This window comes from Ailuropoda melanoleuca, chromosome 8 (genome assembly GCF_002007445.2).
Source record: "Ailuropoda melanoleuca isolate Jingjing chromosome 8, ASM200744v2, whole genome shotgun sequence".
In the NCBI taxonomy this organism is placed as follows: domain Eukaryota; kingdom Metazoa; phylum Chordata; class Mammalia; order Carnivora; family Ursidae; genus Ailuropoda; species Ailuropoda melanoleuca.
Window position 1 is genome coordinate 62337473 of NC_048225.1, and position 20944 is coordinate 62358416.

Consider the following 20944-nt stretch of genomic DNA (forward strand, 5'->3'; position numbering starts at 1 on the left):
GTGAACTGCTGGAGGTTTCCCCAGTTCCCATATTCCCTGCCACCTCGCACTTCCCTCACCAACTCATTCTCACACAGTTCATTGTTATTACCTGTGGAGCCTATTCATTTATATACTCCTAGGAACGTACATCTCTAAAGGAGATTGAGTATGGGTTGTGTTTCCTTTCCTCCCACAGTCAGTGATTTTTTTTCTCCAGCTGCTTATCTTTGTGATCTGGGGAGGAATGATACTGAGGCTCATGAAAGCAAATGCCCATTTAAATACTGAGTACGGGGTGTTTATGCCTCCCTTTTTTCTTATACATTTGGAATTTCTACACCACTGCAAGTGATTGTTTCTTTAAAGAAACAAGACATACAATTCATATTTAGAAAACACTACTGGGGGACAATTCATGAAATTTTAGTCATTTTTCACTTTACAAAAGGATTTTTGACTTTATAATAGAAATCACCACAGGGGTCCTTTATATAATAACTCTTTAATAACTTCTCTTGCATTCTGGTAGACCAAAATTCAATTTAGATTTCCCCTTTCTTCTTTGATGAACGTGACGTTTATCTGTACTATTTATGAGCAGACCGCACTCTCTGTTTTCCCAGCTGGATATCCAGTGGTTTGTCTTGTGGTAATTTTGGAATTCTGGCTTGCAAATAATGCTTTTAGCAATGGTCTATGAGTTTTCTCCAAAATGAATGTCATTCATTTATGGATGGATAACAATTTATTTTCTGTACAAGTGATATCAGTCATAAAAGTAGATACCTGTACAGAAAACACCAGTAATGAAAGAAGAATTTGCTCTGCACTTAGGTAACTTGTAAGAGACTAGGGGATAACTCTTAAATATCTCTAATACTTAACTATCTATAGAACTCATTACTTGGGTGAGCACAAGCCCCAGGCTACAGGTACCTCAGAAACATATGAGATTCTATCACCATGAACCAGGTAGACAAAAAGGCGGGAATCATTTTTTTTCATCATTTTTCTTAAAGCCTCACACCATGCCTGAAAGAAAGTTAGCCTTCAAGCATTTGCTAAAGTATTTCAAAAAGAAAGAAGGAAGGAAGACAGGAAGGGAAAAATGAATCATGGAAGGCAAGGACCTAAATTCTGGAAATAAATTTCTAGAAGAGGAGTTAGTAGATAAAAAAAGTCTGCATGATGGTGCTGGTGCTTAATATTGAGTTTCTGGAAGAGGAAACAATCTTATTTGATCTGTTCAAATTTTCTACTTCTTTTTGCTTGTTTTGGTAGGTTATTTTTTGGATATCCATATTGAGAGAAGTTAAGCCACCACTGGAATGTGATTGAGAATGCTTGATGGGAACTTGTTGCCTTTCTTGTTAAATGTGAACATTCTCAGTGTTCAGTTGTAGGCCTCTCACTCCAGGCAAGTGTCTGAAGAATTAGTTGCCAGGAGCTAAAAGCTAAACTGTAGAGGTATAAAGAAAATATTGCCAGTTAATTTCCCTTCACTGTTTTGAGAAACAGTATTTAGGATATGGAAAACAAAAACAAAAACCCAAAACCAAACTGCAGCAGCACTATCCACTTCTGAAATAACAGCTCATGCTTAATGTCCCTTAAGAAGGGCACGTGATGTAATGAGCACTGGGTGTTATACAAGACTGATGAATCACTGAACTCTACCTCTGAAACTAATAATATGCTATATGTTAATTAATTGAATTTAAATGAAAAAAATAAAGTGGCAATCTACCCTAAAAAATAAATAAATAAAATAAAATAAGAGCTTATGGTATAATCTAGGAGAATCAACAATTAAAGAAAAAAATTGTAGAATTAGAAGGGAAATTTGAAAAGTTACACGAAATGAAGAGAACAGCAATCAAGTTGCAAAGGAGAATAGTGAACAGAATATCCAGACCCATTTTTTTTTTATTTGTTTTTAAAATTCCACTATAATATACAGTGTTATATTAGTTTTAGATGTACAATATAGTGATTAAACACTTCCATGCATTACTTGCTTATCATGATAAGTGTACCTCTTAATCTCCATCACCTATTTCACCCATTCCTTACCCACCTCCCCTGAAGTAACCATCAGTTTGTTCTCTGTATTTAAGAGTCTGTTGTTGCTGTTTTAGTCTTTTTCTCTTCATTTGTTTTGCTTCTTAAATTAGACATGAGTGAAATCATACAGTGTCTTTCTCTAATTGACTTATTTCACTTAGCATTATACCCTTTAGATCCATCCATGTTGTTGCAAATGGCAAGATTTTGTTCTTTTTTATGGCTGCATGATATGCCACATCTTCTTTATCCATTCATCTGTTGATGGACACTTGGGCTGCTTCCATAATTTGACTGTTGTAAATAATGTTGTAGACATAGTATGCTTATATCCTTCTGAATTAGGGTTTTTGTATTCTTTAGGTAAATCCAGTAGTGCAATTACTGGATTGTAGGGTAGTTTTGTTTTTAATTTTTTTTGAGGAGTCTCCATACTGTTTTCCAGAGTGGCTGCAACAGTTTGCATTCCCACCAACATTGCAGGGGGGTTCCTTTCCCCCCCATTGTCACCAACACTGGTTGTTTCTTGTGTTTTTGATTTTAGGCATTCTGACAGGTGTGCAGTGATATCTCATTGTCGTTTGATTAGCATTTCCCTGATGATGAGTGATGTTGAGCATCTTTTCATGTGTCTGTTGGCCATCTTTGTATGTCTTCTTTGGAGAAATGTCTGTTCATGTCTTCTGTCCATTATTTAATTGAAATATTTGTTTTTGTTTTTTTGGTTTTGAGTTGTATAACTTCTTTATATATTTTGGATACTAACCATTTATTGGATAGATCATTTGCAAGTATCTTCTCCCATTCTGTAAGAGCAGGTTGTCTTTTAGTTTTGTTGATTATTTCCTTTGCTGTTCTGAAACTTTATATTTTGATGAAGTCCCAATAGTTTATTTTTGCTTTTATTTCCCTTGCCTCAGGAGACATATCTAGAAAAATGTTGCTACCACCAATGTCAAAAAAATTATTGCCTGTGTTCTCTTCAAGGATTTTTATGGTTTCAGGTCTCACATTTAGGACTTTAATCCATTTTGAATTTATTTTTGTATATGGTGTAAGAAAGTGGTCTGATTTCATTCTTTTGCATATAGCTATCTAGTTTTCCCAATACCATTTACTGAAAACTGTCTTTTTCCCATTGCGTATTCTTGTCTCCTTTGTTGTAGATTAATTGACCATATAATTGTGGATTTATTTCTGGGCTCTCTATTCTGTTCTATTGATCTGTTCTGTTCTATTGTGTCTGTTTTGTGCCAGTACCATACTGCTTTGATTACTACAGCTTTGTAGTATACCTTGAAATGGGATTATGATACCTCCATTTTTTTTTCTTTTTCAAGATTGCTCTGGCTATTTGGGATCTTTGGGGGTTCCATACAAATTTTAGGATTATTTGTTCTCATTCTGTGACAAATGCTGTTAGTGTTTTGATAGGGATTGCATTAAATCTGTAGATTGCTTTATGTAGTATGGACATTTTAACGATATTTGTTCTCCCAATCCATGAGCATAGAATGTCTTTTCATTTCTTGTGTTGTCTTCAATTTCTTTCATCAGTGTTTTATGGTTTTCAAACTACAGGTCTTTCACCTCCTTGATTATGCTTATTCCTGGGTATTTTATTATTTTTGGTGCAATTGTAAATGGTACTGTTTTCTTAATTTCTTTTTCTGCTGCTTATTAGTGTATAAAAATGCAACAGATTTCTGTATATTGATTTTGTATCCTGTGACTTTACTGAATTCATTTATCAGTTCTAATAGTTTTTTAGTGGAGTCTTACGGTTTTCTATAGATAGTATATCATCTGCAAATAGTGAAATTTTACTTCTTCCTTACTGATTTGAATGACTTTTATGTCTTGTCTTGTCTGATTGCTATGATTGGGCCTTCCAGTACTATGTTGAATAAAAGAGCTGAGAGAGGACATCCTTGTCTTGTTCCTGATCCTAGGGGAAAGCTTTCAGTTTTTCACAGTTGAGTATGGTGTTAGCTGTGGGTTTTCATATATGGCCTTTATTATGTTGAAGTATGTTCTCTCTAAACCTTTGCTGAGAGTTTTTATTATGAATGGATGTTTACTTTGTCAAATGCTTTTTCTGCATCTATTGAAATGATCATATGGTTTATATCCTTTCTTTTGTTGATGTGATGTATCACTTTGATTCATTTGCAAATATTGAACCACCCTTGCATCCCAGGAATAAATCCTACTTGATTGTGGTGAGTGATTTTGTTAATATACTGTTGGATTTGGTTTACCGATATTTTGTTGAGGGTTTTTGCATCTATATTCATTGGAGATAATGGCCTGTAATTCTCTTTTTTTGTGGTGTCTTTATCTGATTTTAGTATCAGGGTAATGTTGGCCTCATAGAATGAATTTGGAAGTTTTCCTTCCTCTTCTATTTTTTGGAATAGTTTAAGAAGAATAAGTGTTAACTCTTTAAATGTTTTGTAGAATTTTCCCTTGGAAATTTGGGAAATTTGGGAAAATCTGGTCCTGGACTTTTTTTTTTTATTGGGAGTATTTTGATTACTGATTCAATTTCATTGCTGGTATTTGATCTTTTCAAATTTTCTATTCCTGATGTAGTTTTGGTAGGTTATATATTTTCTAGGAATTTATCCATTTCTTCTAGTTTGTCCAATTTATTGACATATAATTTTTCATAATATTATAATCCTTTGTATTTCTGAGGTGTTGGTTAGTTTTCCTCTTTTTAAAAAAATTTTGATTTAAATTCTAGTTAGTTAACATAGAGTGTAATATTGGTTTCAGGAGTAGAATTTNAAACAAACTGAGGGCCTCAGAGGGGAGGGGGGTGGGGGAAGGGGATAGGCTGGTGATGGGTAGTAAGGAGGGCATGTATTGCATGGTGCACTGGGTGTTATATGCAACTAATGAATCATCGAACTTTACATCGGAAACCGGGGATGCACTGTATGGTGACTAACATAATATAAAATCATTAAAAAAAAAAAAAGGTGTAGAATTTAGTGATTCATCACTTATAACACCCAGTGCTTATCATAACAAGTGCCCTCCTTAATACCCATCGCTCATTTAGCCCATCCCCCACCAACCTCCCTCCACCAACCCTTGGTTTGTTCTCTTTCATTAAGAGTCTCTTATGGTTTGTTTCCCTCTCTCTCTCTCTTTTTCCCCTTCCCCTATGTTTATCTGTTTTGTTTCTTAAATCCCACATATGAGTAAAATCATATTATCTCTCCTCTTTCATTTCTGATTTTGAGTCCTCTCTTTCTTTCTTTCTGAGTCTGGCTACTGATCTATTAATTTTGTTGATCTTCTCAAAGAACAACACCCTTTTACTATCTCAGAGTTCTGTAGGTCAGAAGTCTGGGTGGGCTCAACTGGGTTCTCTGCTGTGGGTCTCACAAAATTAAAATCAATGTGTAGGCAGTGGTGTGCTCTTACCTGGAGGCCCTGGGGAAAAATCCACTTTCTTCCTCATTTAGATTGGTGGCAGAATTTATTACTTTGAGGCTGTAGGAATGAGGTCCTTTTTTTCTTGCTGGCTGTCACCTGGGGTCTATTCTCTGCTCCAAAAGACTGCCTGCTTTTCTTTTCCTATGGCTAACTCTATTTTCAAAGCAGCAGTGACACTTTGGGTCCTTCTCATACCTCTAATCTCTCTGACTTCTACTTCTACCATTAGCTAGAGAAAGCTCTCTGCTTTTAAGGGCTGATGTGATTAGATTGGGCCCACTGAGATGATTTCCCTATTTTAAGGTCAGTTTTACCATATAACATAACAGAAGTTATATTTCATATTCAAAAGCTTCAGAGATTGGGGTGGAACATCTTGGGGAGGTGTTTTAGAAATTCTTCCTACTACAATTATTTATCTTTGATTAGATCTTGATTCTGCTTTCTGAGAGAAACTCCCATGTCCCATGTGTCCACTGATCTCTGTAGACCTTCATTGTATACAATCTTCCTTGGCCACATTTGAAGTAGAAATTAAGGTGTATGCCCTCCCGGGGAGGGGGGGATAGCACAGCTTTTGCAGTCTGCCTTCTGTTAGTATAAAGCTGAAGATTCCAAAAGTTGTTTTCTAATTTGAACAGTTGGACTTGTTCATCTTGACTTATGTTTCTTTGTAAATATAATTTCCTCACAAACCTAGATTTCTGACCTATTTGCTTCCATTTGATTCCATGTGCCGATAATCATACCCCAAATCCTTTCCCAGTCATAATTAGCAATATGCATTTCTTTGTTTTCTCAGCTCCATTCCTCTCTCTCTTTCTCTAATTTAATGGTGCCTACACTGAGTTCATTTGAAACCACATTTGGAAGGGCCATATCCTTAATCCGGTCTTTGCCATAGGCTGAGTTGATCAGAGTTCAACTGAAAAATTTTATTGGTTCTTTCCCACTGAATGCTCTTTTTATTCTTACTGTTCGGAGTTTAGAAACAGTCAGGCTTTCTAAGCCTTCAATCTGAACCCTCTGTATTTTTTTCCCTACTTCCAAATAGCCAATTCTTTCCCAAGTGCTTCTTTTTCTTACAATACCTTGCCAAAGGCAGCCAATAAAGGTTCACATGGATTTATTCCAGCCACTTCTCCCAGGACTATAGGCTGCCCATGGGCTGCCTTTCAAATTATCATGGGTAACACTTTACTAAGTATTTTTGTTTTATTTACCACATGAGTCACCATATTTCTAGCTCCTGAAATTAGTTTTCTTGTTTTCTGCTCCTTGACTGCTAAGTCAGTGCCTCATATTTTGAAAACTTGTTATTAAAGCACCCCATTCGTGGTTCAAATCTGTGCATTAATCAGAGTAGGCTAACTGCTATAACAAGTATTCCTGAATGTCAGTGGCTTGATACACTATAATTTTATTTCTTGCTTATGTCACAGCTGAATTCTGTGAGTACCCATTCAAAGATCCAGCTTCCATCTAGTGGTTCTGCCATCTTCTCAGGCCTCAGGTCCTCAACTAAATCCTTTGAATTTGGTAAGAAGAGAGGAAATACAAGACAGTGTGAAATATTGGGCAGGAGAATGTTTTTAGGATATTACATCTGAAAATCTATATTCCCCTACATCTAGCTGCAAGAAAGACTGAAAACTATAGTCTAGCTGTGGAAATCATGTTGGTGAAAATTCAGCAGTCTCTAGCACAGCAAAATATATTAATTTTAAAAATAAAAAGAGACAAAAAAATACTCTTAAATACAGAGAACAAGCTGGTGGTTACTAGAAGGGAGGTGGGTGGGGGGATGGGTGAAATAGATAAAGGGGATTAAGAGGACTCTTAATGACCCAAGGGCTGGTGACTTTTGGCTTGGTTCTAGGAAGCACTAATATATAAGGGGATCTAATTCAGGACTGGGGCAAAATTGTGGCTTAGCTCCATAAAATAAGGAGGCATTTGGCTACTGCCAGAGGTTTGGAAATGTGCTTTTATTTTCAAACTCAGGTATGTGACACTCTATAGTTCAATGCTAGCACACCTGTGTGAGGTTTAACAACATTAGGAACTGACAGCCAGTGATACACAAATCTGACCTCTCCCTTTCCATATACTCTCCCAGGCTGTACACAGGGAAGGATATATATGGATTTTGTGGCAGCCAGAAAGTGAAGGCCCTTTTAGGAGGTGATATCAACACAAACTACACATCACTGAAACTTAAGATAGGCACCCAGAGTCCTAGGGCTAAGCAGAAATGTCAGACTTCAGAGGCATTTTGAGGGGAACTTTTATTTTAGATCAATATCACTGTTGGAAAGACAGGGGCCAGCCATTTCTCTCCATTTCACTGCCGCTTTGGTAATGTTCTACCTGCTTCAGATCAAACTTTGCTTTTCAGAAAAGAAATGCTGATGAGTACTTTTTTTTCAGGAATGCCCTTGGAAATGTTACTCTTACAGTTCTTCTTTTCTTTGACCTTTCTTACAGAGTACTTGGGGTGAGGGCCTATGTTTGGAAGTACACTTGCAGGCTTTTCTATGGAGTAGCTGGAGGTTCAGGAGCTCACTGTAGCTGCTCTCCTGGCCTTTCTTTTAATTGGTAACAAAGGTGGGACCCCTGTGGCCAAGTGGAGAGTGGGCCAGTTCAGCCTGCTCCTTCTTTAAGGGAGGCTGAGGCTGAACATTGCCAGCACAGAGTCCTGCCCCACAGCTACTGTCTCTGGAGCTCCATTTGCATCCTGCCTGTGACTCTGAAGGCCTAAAAGATTTTTCGGTATGTCCAGTCCCCCTGGTACAGCAGAGAAAACCATCTTTCCAGGCCCCGAAAGTCCCTCTGTCTTGATCTGCACCTCTTTACCTTAATGGCACATTCTTGGTCAACCCTGGCTTGGGCTTCTCTCACAGTGCTTTTCTAGCCACTGTAAAGGATGCCCTCCCCACCTTTAAACAACATGCTGTTTTACAGTAGGGCTGATCTAGGTGGGTCTTTCTGAAAGGAGTGGTTGCATCAAGCCCGGTCCTTGAGCTTGGAATGGTGTTGCCAGTTAGGTCTCATTTTTGCTCTTTCACAGAGTAGGCTGAGAAATAATAGAATAAGTTGAGGCTAATAAGGATATTTTTCTTATTGAGATAGTGGCAGTGATGGTTCTGGGACTGGGAAGTGTGCAAAACGTCAGCTGTCTCTAGGCTGTTGTCTACCACCTCTAATTCTCACTTGTTCTTTTGGCCAACATTTAATGACACCCTCCCATGTGTCAGCCACCATGCTAGGTACTTACCCCAGAGAATGGGTCAGATATGGTTCTTGTCTTTGAGCAAAAATAGCAGGGGAGATAGATACACAAAAAAGTTATTGTGATATAATGTCACAGTTGTCAATAATGAAGATGTTTAGAGAGTACAGAAGATGGTGTGACCTATTATGTGACTAGGGAGTCGGAGCGAGATCATCAAAGCCTGTATGGAGGGGATAATTTTTGCATTTGGTTCTGAAGAGTAACCAGTAGAAAAGAGGAGAATGGCAGAAGAAAAACTGGTGAGTGGAGGAAAAGAACTATGAGAAAATGATTTAGTCTGGGAACCAGAAATAATCTGGAGTAGTTGGAGGGCTACTTGGGGAAGTGGGACTGAAATGAAAGGCATGCAGTTAGGAGACCACTGGAAAAGGCAATTTTGTGCAGGGGCTTGTTTGCCTGGGTTTGAGTTCCTGGCCCACAATTTACTAACTGGATGTACTTGGCAAGTTGTATTTTTGTGCTTCAATTTCCTTATCTGAAAATGGGGAGATTAGTACCCACCTCATAGTTTTTTTCCTTTTTTTTTTTTGGATTAAATGAATTAATACCTATATAATACCTATAACAGTGCTTGGCTCATAGTAAGTTCTATATGAGTGTTAGCAACAAAACAACATCAACAACAAAACAAAAACAAGAGCAGAACAACCACAATAAAACCCACAAGAAACCAACACCCCCCAAAACTGATGAGGGGTGAATGAAAGCAGTGGCTGTAAAGGTGGAGCAAGCAGTCAAATTGGAGATGGGATGTGCTCCTTCAGTTTTATGCCAAACAATTGGGAATGCTCTGAAACATAATAGGGTTGGAAATCCCATTTGAACTAAAGCACTAAGGTGCAACTGCACGTTTGCATGTGGGCACACAGGAGCTGAAAGTACACTGTGTCTCCTCCTTCACCTGAGAGGTGGGTTAACTGCTCTCAATAGGAGAGGACAAATAGGGAATAGACTGTGTTATACAACAGCTTAGAATTAGCACTTGAAACGGAGACCGGCAAGTTCACTGTTGAAACCATGAGTTTTCAGTGCTTTTCAAACATCTTAAATCCATGTGGAGAGCTCATTGAACAGGTGCCTGGTGACTGCCCCACACCTAGTGAAAATTCTGTGTGTTGGCTTTATCCAGAACACACACTGAGAGCACGTTTGCAGGGGCATTGGCTTCATGCACATGCATGCTGTGTGTATGTACGTGTTGTGTGTGTATACAGATGCATATATATTAACTCACATCTTCCCATGTCATTTCAAGCACTGGTCTAAATTCAGCCTAAATATTTTTCTGAGAAACCTTTCCTACTTCTGTAAAGAGAAACTCTGGTTCCAAAGGGGAGGAGGGGAGGCTGAAGGAGAGTCAGTGACGATGAGATAGGAAATGGGATGATATTCACGTTGTGACTCCAAATTCTAGGTCTGATCGTCAGGGTCAGTGTTAGCCTTTGGACATAATTAATTCGTCTTGATTTCTGACTACAGAGAGGAAAAAGGGGAGGGAGAGTGAGCTTCTTACTATCTCCTGCAGTGAAGGTGTTTTATTTTCCCCAGCCATCTGAGCTAGGGGCAGATGACTTTCCCTTCTGTTAGAGTTCCTTGGTAAAGGTGACTTCATCCCCCAGATGCTTTACGAGGGCAGTTTTGTTGATCTTCCAAAAACATCAGTTTCTGTACATGCATAGCTCCCACGTGGGTGCTGAGTGTGAAAGAACCCTGCTCATTTCTTGATGGGCTAGCGGCAGCATGCCCACACCCGGCCTGAAACACTATGCTTGGGGAAGGGCAGTCAGCTGTGTGCTGGAGCAGGGCACCACCTGGGTGTCAGGTTTCCTACTGCTCTGCAGGTTGCTCATGCTGGAGTCCTGAGCTCCACCACGAGTCCCTCTGGGCTGCTGAACAAGTGGATCTCCCAAGGGGCCCATCAGCCTGCTCCACACAAGAGTTATAGGAACTGTAGAGCCCCAGCACGACAGTCAAGACCAGCATCACTGTGGCCATCATCCAGATGACTTGCCAGTGCTGACACAGTTTGGGATACATGACTTGTAAGAAATGAACCAATCCTTCAAGTTTGCTGTCAAATGAAAAAATAGGAGAAGGGTTTAGTATATTAGGCACATTAAAATTTTTCACCAGGTGATTTTAATGCCACCAGTCCATAGCCTTGATGTTGGGAGCTACTGGGCTAGAACACTCTTTTTACTCATTCATTCATTCATTCATACATGCCCTCATCTATTCACGAAATGTTCGTTGATATCTGAACTCTCTCAACCCCCAGGATACAAGGTTAGCTGACCTACACCCCCATGCATGCAGATGGGACCAGCATCTTTTCTGCACTTAGTGGTATTTAGCGATTAGTTCCAAGTTCTAATCTGTCCCCCGCCTTCACGTTCTGATGCACATTTTATTGTCCTCAGTTCCACATCTGACTGTGTTCAAAGTAGAACTGTGCTAAACCCCCAGAAGACTCTCCATATTCAATGCTAAGTGACAAGGAACCAGGTCAACCTCAAGAGCTCACTTCAAACCATCCCAGGGGCAACCTCTCAGTGGCTTAATCCATATGTTTTCTCAACCCCAGTAATCTTCACTCCCTATTTTCCCGTCTTCCTTTTTCTCCCCTCTTTACTCTTTTCTTTCTTTCCTCCTTCCCTTTCATTTCTCTCCCCCCTCCCCATTTTTTGGCTATCTCACTCCCCTTTTCCCAACTGCCTTTCAACTTCCCCTCTCTCTTTGTGACCTAGTGAAAAGACATTTGGTCATATGGCCTGCTTTGCAGAGTCCATTCTTTGAGCTCTCTAGCGAAATCCTGGACACATTCAGTAGGCTAGAATTTTTTCCTATTTCTAATCCCTTATCTGTTTTCTAAAACAATGTAAAAAATAAGGATACTGAGGACCACCAATGGAGGAGGTGAGAAAAATGACAGGAGGGCTTTCTGAAGATCTGGGGGCACTGAAATATACAGGCCATTTGCTGAGAAGTAGACAGTTCTAATTTAGTTAATAGAAAAAAGATGCCTTATGATTGATGGAAAGACTCAACAATACCTTCCTTGGAAAGGGACCAGAGGCTCAGAGTGCCTGCCTCAGATGCTAAGGTATCGACTGGTTTCCCTTCCACATGGGAACCATTTGATGGTTGTTTCAGGAACAGTTAGGCAAAGCAAAACAGTGAGCACATTAGCTGAGGGGAAAATCTGATTATTTTCACAACTGTTGGGAAGGGACATCTTGGAAATGGAAGCTTATTTTCTTTCAGCCCTGTTTAAATTTTTTAGTTTCTACTTAGATATAATTGGATGCTAAAATGCAGTCTTTCTTCGGGGCTGTATTTCCATGCTCCAAAACAAGCTGCTAGAGTGTTGAGAATCCCACTGTCAACCCACTCTGAAGTGGGACTGCAGAGAAGGAGGTCAAGATCTGGCTTTGTGACCCTTAGCTGGTCTCCCATTTCTAGCCTAGGAAAGAGTTAGAAATATAATTAGATTAGAAATAGAATCTCTGTAGAAATCGATTTTTGATTTTTGATCTCCCATAGGGAGGGGTGAGGTGGCTTCCCTCTCCTGGGCCTAGGGAAGAGGGGCTTCGGAGATGCTGCTTGGAGAGCTCAATATGTTGAGGTTTGCGGGACACAGTGGACTGGTGTGTGCCTCACACATGAGCAGTTGGAAGAACAAGAATCTTGCTGATGTGCTTGATGGCATCAGAGTGGTGGGCCACGATAGGGAAAGCTGTCCTTCAACTAATAGTGAGCCTCGAACGGATGTAGTCAGAAGAAGGGAAGCTGACATGGGGTGTCACAGATCCTGCCCAGAAATGCTACTTAGAAGCTGAACAGTGAAAGTATACTTCCAGCTGCCCAAGGACTGAGGGGGATTTTAAGTGGCTAGCTAGAAGACATGCATTTGACCTTATAAAGGGACCAGCAGCTGAGAGGACCTCAGCCATGGTGTGAATGTGTGTGTATGCTGGGACATGGGAGGAGTGGTTTTCTCTAGATGTCCCATAAAGCAACACTACTCAAAGTCAGCAAGTTAGCTTTAAACCCCGCCAAGCCCTGGAGCTGCTCACAATACTATTCAAGTAATACCTTTCCAAACCCTTCATCTCAATTCCCTTTCCTAGCATCGATCCTAGTGAGGTCGGATGTTTCACTGGCAAAACTGGAGGAGAGGGTGGAAGTACAAGAAGGTTAGAGAGAAAGAAGCCACGTTCCCCCTGCCTACTACAAGCTTCTTTCCTGAAGCGGACAAATGGCAGGAAAAAAGAAGGTTGAACTTTTTAAGTTCAGGCTTTTGACTGTTTTAGGGAACTGGCCATTTTAATTAATGAAATTAGATTATTCTTGGGACTTAAACTTGACCAGAGGACTTCTGCTTTCTGAGAGTTACTGGCAAAATAAAGGAATCTGCCTAATATTGTCTTAAACTCCATAGAGCAGATTTGAACAGGCAGAAAGGGCTAAAGTTTTCTGTTGCACTTTGTGAGTCTCTCTTGTTTAATGTATTACTTAATGTATTATTTAATATGGTTAACATATTGGGTTGATTCACCCAAAGTTCATTTAAGCTGATCCTCCAGAAAGTAATATTTACAACAGATTATACAATTAACCCTTGAACAGCATGAGTTTGAACTGTGTGGGTCCACTTTTATGCAATTTTTTTCAATAAATACAATATAGTAGTGTAAATGTATTTTCTCTTCCTTATAATTTTCTTAATAACATTTTCTTGTCTCTAGCTTTCGTATTGTAAAAATACAGTATGCAATACATATAACATACGAAATATGTGTGAACTGTTTATGTTATTGGTAAGACTTCAGGTCACCAGTATACTATTACTAGTTAAGTTTTTGAGGAGTCAAAAGTTATACTTAGATTTTTTACTTGTGGGGGATGGGCACCCCTAACCCCCACATTGTTCAAGGGTCAACTGTACATTGTTGTAACAGAGGAGAAATTCAGACATAAAGACTGGTGTTTGATGTGGAATCTTTTAAACAAGGGGTCAGCTGCTGGGGTGAGCCCAGTGTTTTTAAAATGCACTAAGTATGATGTGGAACTTTTAATAACTTTAGACCTTGCATATTAGCGCAATGCCAAAATTTAAAGGGGAAAATAATGTTTGAGCTCAGGTGCCTGCAGGCAACTGTGTGTCTGCAGAACTCAAGAATGAATGAGGGGATTGCCTGGCATTAAAGACAATAGGCTCTGAGGACCAGTCTGACTTTGGTGACAGAGGAAAGGAACCTATAACTATGAGTGGGCAGTTCATATGTTAGCAGTGTCAGTTGTTGTGGAGAAGATATGTGTCACTACTGGGCCTGAAAAGGGAAGCTACACCCCTGTGATGAAGGATGAGGAAGGACCCTTCTAAGGACTGTACTGATGTATCCATCACCTGAGGTACAGATATGTTCTCAACATCAAAAAATAAATCCAAGAGGAAGCAAATTAGGGGAGAGAATGAGGCCTCTCAGGATCAGCAGGACCAAGAGGATACTTTTGGACGATGAATGTGAAAGGCAGCCATTGCTATGTGCTGCTGACCAGGAGCTGGACAGAGAGGGACCCAGGCATAGCTTTACTTTCCCTGCAGTTTCACAAAATGGGAGGGAGCTGTGATTAGCGGCTCAAATTTGAGATCAAATTAGCTAGATAAGGATTCCAGTTTTGTGCTTTGTAAGCCAGACTGTTTATATTCCATGTACTCTGTTTAGTTCTCTTTTGTTCTTTCTCAGTACATGGAAGTGTTAGAAGTTCTAGCCTATCTTGGCTGTATGCAAAGAAGCCAAAGAAAGGGCTGTTGTCTAGGTCTAGGCTTGACTGCATTAAAGGGGAAGAAGACGGTGTAGTGACCTCTAAAATATAAGAGCAGAGGACTCTCAAGAGGGAGAGAAGATGTAAGGAGAATAGGATCCAGCTGTTTGGAGTAGGGATTGTACTTTCATTGTTAAAACTTGGGGATTCTTTCATTAGAAGAGGTGGTACATCCTAGCATAGGTTTGCTTTCAACAGTGAAGCATTTTCTCCAGCTCTCCTAGACCATTCTTCCCTTGAACACTAGGGTTGACCCATGTAGGCTGAGACGTCTCACTCTGGCTGAAACTTCCTCCAGCTGGGCTCCACTGGCTCTTCCTATGTGCTTTGGAGCATATCCATCTGACTTCTAATCTTCATTTTATTACCTTATTTATTACCTTATTCACTGCATGCATGTGATTTTGAGTCTGTCAGCAATGAGGCACAGACACATACCATGTTTCAAGTTTAGCAGCTGACTAGACAATCATTTTGGCTGGAGCCACATGGGACTCCAAGATAGCCTGGGGGTTTTGAATTAAAACCCAAGACACTGATGAGGGCACAGGTATGACAAAATGCAGGATCTATACTATGTTTATCTACATGTTATATATTTTCCTCCATTTAGGGAAAAATACACTTGAAATATAAAGTACATTAAAAAAGAAAAGCCGAAGTATTTCTAATCCAAGTGAAAATCCAAGCTTATCTTGTCAGCATGGAAACTTTTGGAGACTCGCCTTGCCAATGAGTTGAGTTTTCCCCTATCCCCATGTGCTCTCTCTGCCCCTGTTCTTGTAAGAAACCCTCTCTAGGGCTTCAGGCCAGCTCCCTTGACCTTGGCTCTTGGATCATGGAGATAGCTGGGAAATGAGCTAACTGTAGCTGGTCTGGGGGGGGGGGGACTCCTGTCAGGGTCCTAGTAGTTTCTCAGCTCCTATGAGCTCTTGATTGCTGTTGGCCTCATTCTTGACCACCTTTGACCTTCTAGATCTTGCAAACATCCCCTTGTTAACTATTTTGGCTCCTTCCTCTGCCTCCTCCCTCAACATGAGTGCCCTCCTTGGTTTCTGTTAGCTGTTCACTTAGGCCCCAGACCCACTGCTGCCCTGGAGTGGGCACCTCTAGGGATGTTGTGCAATTAAATGAATTGTGACCCATTACAGCAATGGCAAGGGCTCCAACCTGCTTCTTTGGTCCTTTTCTTCTTCCTCAGTTTCTTCTGCCTCTTCAGTTTCTTCAGGGTTTTCACCCTTCTGTTCTTCTTCCTCCTCCTTCAGGTCTTGAAGCTCTTGGGTTTTGTTTAGACCTTCCTGGTATCTGCAGGGCAAAAAAGGAACAAATGAGTTTGAAAGGCCAGGCACAGAGCATCCTTTCCTGAGTTCCTAGAGGTGGGGACTTGAACACCTCCAATAATTATACACTTCCTGTGGTTCTACACAACAGGAAAAAGCTGGGAAGCTCTACTGAATCCCAAGGTGGCTCATGTCAGTACAATTTCCCCTCACTCCTCAGTCATCCTTCCTGTTTATATGTGAATGTGTGGCAAAACTGACAGGGAAAAAATGTGGATGCATAGCCCTGACTGGGTTCTTATCCTACAAAATGTTCAGTGGAGAGAATAGTACATCTGCTTTCTGTGTAATCTGGGTATTTCAGCTTCTCACCTATAAAATGGAAAGGGTGGCCCCTATTTCACAGGGTGTGGGAATGTTCTGAGGAAGTGCCAGGCATATAACTTGACCTAGGAAGGGTGACACCCATCATATTGGCTTGTTGGGAAGTTTTATGGAAGTGACAGTCCCATATTAGGCCTAGAAAGGTACTCAGTAAATGTTTACAAAGCCATTGGAGGTGTTTACTCCCATCCATGCTTAGTATCAAAGATAGTTGTGGGTGAAAAGATAGGCTTCCCAAGAGATACCCTTCTGATGTCCTTCTCCCAGGATCAGTACTCTTTTTGCTTGTCCTATAGCTGAATGTTTAAGACAAGCACAGTTTGGCTAGGGCAACCCCAACCACAGAGTATATGGCTGCCACACAGAAGCCCACAGGTTCTATAACTATGGGAAGCTGTGTCTCCCTCAGGAGCTTTGGAGAAAGGAGAAGCTCAGGATGCTATGCCTGGTCAGAGATACTTCTCTACCTGGCTGGGCTTGGGCCCTGCTCAGTACTCTGTCCCCTTAGTGACTGACAATGGGCCAAAGGTGTTATTGAAGCTCAATGAGAAAAGGGGACAGTTGGAAGTTGAGGGGACTCCAGTTTACAGAAAGAAGGGATGGCAGGGCAGTTCTAGGAAGTAGGATTACAACTGCTCCTGGGCATTGTTGATAGCAACATCACTCCTCTGAGCATGTGTCAGGAAGCGTCAGGCACCACCAAGAGGAACCCACCCAGGGGCCTTATTTCCAGACCATTCTGTACAGTGGCATTCTGGTGGCTTTCTGCCTAAAAAGAGGGCAGTCGAATTATTGCCTAACCACACCCTCTCACCCTGCTTCCTCTTGTCCTTCCTGTGGAACAGTACTGTTCTTTCTTATGTAGTTCTTTACCGAGGTGAGGAGGTCCTAGGGCCACTGGTTGCTTCCTTAAATCCTCTAAGAAACAGGAAAGGCCCGTGGGAAGGTATCTTCTGAGACTTGCAAGGTGACCTCAGGGTGGACGAAGTCTGACTCACCCCTTGTTGTATGCTTCCTCCTCCATCCTGGCCTTGGTCTCTTGGCTAATCTCCTCCAGGCAACTCAAAGTCGGCATGGGAGCAGAGGCTTCACAATCTGGGTCCCCATTTGTTTTTCCACTAGTGAGAAGAGGGAAGGAAGTACAGGGTGTCCTTTCAGCCAGATTGAGTGTCTGAAAACCGAACCATGTCTTTGGCCTGATTAGTTTTCAGAAATGAGGAAACTCATTCTAGGTTGAGTTCATTTTAATCCTTCTACCCTGAGATGAGATTTTATAAAGTCCCTAGTCTAGGAATCCTCCCTAGACCTCCAACACCAAATAATGTGCTAGCTCCCTTTTTCTTCATGTACCCAAATCCTCCTTTATTCTTATTCCAGGAGATTCTATGAGTAAACAGACGCTGTTGGGAGCTCCGTAGCACTAAGATGAGGAAGACAGGAGGGACAAATGTTCAGTCAGAGTCATTCCATTCCTGTAGTCCATCTTTTGCTTCATTCATTTAAGTATCTACTGAGTACTGACTAAGTCACAGTCACATTAGATGATAAAAGAAACAGTCTTTGCTAACATGGAGCTTAGCAGGAGAGAATGCCCGAAAAAGGAAAGAAAAAAAATATGCAGTTAATTACAAATTGTGATAACTTTTATGAAAGACACAAACTCTGTGCAATGCAGAAAGTAACAAGAGGAGAATCTACTTAGATTGAGTGGTTAGAGAAGACCTCTGTGAGGTGGTTTAACTGGAGCAAAGACCCGAAAGATGAAAAGTCGGTCATATCTATAGCAGAGAGAAGATCATCCTAGGGGGAGGATGCAGATGTGTGAAGACCCTGAGACACAAAAGATGCAGAGATATTTGAGGAACTGAAAAGAGGCAGTGAAGCAGGAGTTAACTTTTGGACAAGATAAATTTTCAATGCCAGTGAAATATCCAGGTGGAGATGCCAAGTTAGTAGTTGGATATACCAAAGTGAGCTGGAGAAGAGCTCTAGAGGCTGGAGATTACATTTGGCATCATCAGAATATAGATGATATTTAAAGCCAGGGGGATGGATAAGATTGTCTAGGGAGACAGTATGAGGAAATATGAAGAGAGGACCCAGGACCAAGCCCTGGGCATCTCTGCCCTTAGCTCAGGTGGAGAATAAACCTACAGAGGGAGTAGCAGCCAGAGAGGTAGGAGTAAAACCAGGAACGTATGGAGTCCTGGGAGTCAAGAGAGAAGAGCATGTCAAGGAGGAGTTAATTGTATCACAGGTTTGTTTCTGAGAGTCCAGGTCAGATGAGTACAGAAATCTACAGATTATTAGATTTGATAATATGGAGGTCAAGAGGAGCTTCAGTGAAATGGTGGGAGTCAAAGACAGATTAGAATGGGCTTAGTAAAGAATGTGAGGCAAGAAAGAAGATCTAGACACAGTAATCTGATTGGAAAGGGAAGTAGAAGAGTGTGTTGTGGGATACATAGCTGAAGAAGTGGGTCAAGGGATGAAAGCACATTTGAATGTGAATAGAAATGATCCAGTAGAGGGGATGAGAGTAAGGGGATGACCAAAGGAACAAATTCTTTGAAAAGGGAAATAGGGACAGACCTTAGAAAGGTGGAGAAACTTCTCAGTTATAACAAAGGGAGGAAGGAGATGAAGATCGTGGGTTCGGGATCTGGTGAAGGAGAATGAGTGGGCTCCTATGTAATAGCTCAAATTTTCTTTATAAAATGGAAGACAAGGTCATATGCTGAGAGTGAGAGGTACATAGACCTAGAAGATTTGAGAAGAGAGAAGGAAGTGTGAATGAGTCAATGTGAGAAAGTGGAAAACAAATATGCTAAAAAATCATAGTGGGATGGCTAGCAGTGCTGGGAGTCCATTTGAAGTATGGAAGCATGAGTTTGAAGGAAGTATCCTGATGGCTATGCCATTCCTATAAACCCTGCAGCCCACCTAAGGTGTCTGAAATCCCACTGGGAGTCAAGCCATGGAGGAGCCCTTGAACAAAGCAAGATAGTATGCAGAGCTTTTCAGCCAGGATTCTGAAAGACTGACAGCGGCTCCCCTCCCCAACCTCTCAGATAGGCTCTATGAGTGAGCCTTATATTTTCTCATTCTTGGCATTGGCTTCCCATCCCTTAGATTTCCTCAGACCTTGAAAAATTTACATTTCATCAGGCTGGAAACCAAAACCCATTGTGAACAAGAAAGATAACGCTCTAAAAATATCAGCTATTCGTAACATTTCTCCTTTTGCAAATCATATTATCCATTCCCTTCCATGTGACCTTTGCCTAATGTGCTGTTTCCTATTTGTCCAAATGATTGGAACAAAGCAGAAAAACATAGCTACAGCCAAGGGCAGTGGAAGCAATTATTTTATCAAATATATTTATATATTAGAAATGAAATATTCATATCAGGCTTTTAATTTCTTTTATCTATAGCTGACAACCTAAGAGGTTAGTGACAAATATGTATGAAAGAGGATAGTGGAGTGTAGAGAAAAAGAACCTGCCTGAGACAGAGAGGAGTTAAGATGGCGGAGGAGTAGGGGACCCCTTTTTCAGCCGGTCCCCTGAGTCGAGCTGGACAGGTACCAGACCAGCCTGAACATCCACGGAATCAGCCTGAGATGCAGGAAGATACATCTGGATCTCTACAAATGAACATCTTCAGCACTGAGTATTGAGGTTCGAAGCGGGGAGCTGTGAAACTGCGCACAGATATCAGAAGATAAATGGAAGGCGGAGGGAGCTGCCACATTCGGGAGCTGGGAAGCGGTAGCCACCTGCACGGGGGAGCGGGCGGACTCGCAGACCACACCTGCGAGACAGCAGACTGAGACCGTGAGCTGGGAGCGCGCACCACCAGACTTCTCACAGAACTCTGGAACTCCAGTGTGCTCACTGGATTCAGACTGAGACCGGGAGCTCGGGGAGCGCGCGGGGGCGGCTGGCGGCGTTAGAAACACAAAGGACAGAGACACGCCGGCCCTGGAAGTGAGGGCTGGGATGCCGGGTGTGGGGCGCACATCCCGGGATGCTGCAGGGTTGAGCAGCACCAACAGTAACAGAATTAAAGTGGCCAGAACATCAGTGGAGAATAGTCTGCGATCCCTCTGTTCTGTGACAGAGGCTGAGATTCAGCCGCTGCTGCTCTGACTCTCAGAAGAGGCACAGCAGACCTCCAGGGAAAGCCACCAGAGAACAAAAGCCTGGAAACACCGGCTCACAGCATGCCCATCCCCATCCTCCCTCGCAGGGGACACGGAGACTCTACTCAAACAGGATTGCCTGATTATAGGCGCAGCAGGCCCCTCCCCCAGAAGGCAGGCTGAAAAATCAAGAAGCCCACATCCTGGGGCGCCTGGGTGGCACAGTCATTTAGCGCCTGTCTTCGGCTTAGGGCATGAACCCGGCGTTCCGGAAAGGAGTCCCTCATCGGGCTCCTCCGCTGGGAGCCTGCTTCTTCCTCTCCCACTCCCCTGCTTGTGTTCCCTCTCTCGCTGGTTGGCTCTCTGCCACATAAATAAAATCTTTAAAGAAGAAACCCACATCCCTAAGATCCCTATAAAACAAGGGTGCACGGCCTGGGTCCTGGTCAATAATTTGGGCTCTGGACAACCCGGCAACCTCTCCTCATCAGATTGACGAGAAGGAGAAGCCCC

The 20944-nt window shown here is 41.6% G+C and overlaps 1 protein-coding gene and 1 long non-coding RNA gene across 9 annotated transcripts in view; one reads left to right on the forward strand and one right to left on the reverse strand.

Moving 5' to 3' along the window:
* Positions 1-20944, forward strand: part of LOC105236217 — a 161925-nt gene that overhangs the window by 40901 nt on the left and 100080 nt on the right. The window lies entirely within an intron of this gene.
* The window catches only part of IRAG1 (inositol 1,4,5-triphosphate receptor associated 1), a 143550-nt gene continuing 130075 nt past the window's right edge, over positions 7470-20944 (reverse strand). For all 8 annotated transcript variants that reach the window (XM_034666562.1, XM_034666564.1, XM_034666565.1 and 5 more), the window contains 3 exons: positions 17283-17402; positions 15791-15925; positions 7470-10862 (listed from right to left, as the gene is read on the reverse strand). In XM_034666562.1, the coding sequence (XP_034522453.1) occupies positions 10619-10862; positions 15791-15925; positions 17283-17402 (499 nt within the window). In that variant the 3' untranslated portion in view covers positions 7470-10618. The remainder of the gene's footprint in view (positions 10863-15790; positions 15926-17282; positions 17403-20944) is intronic.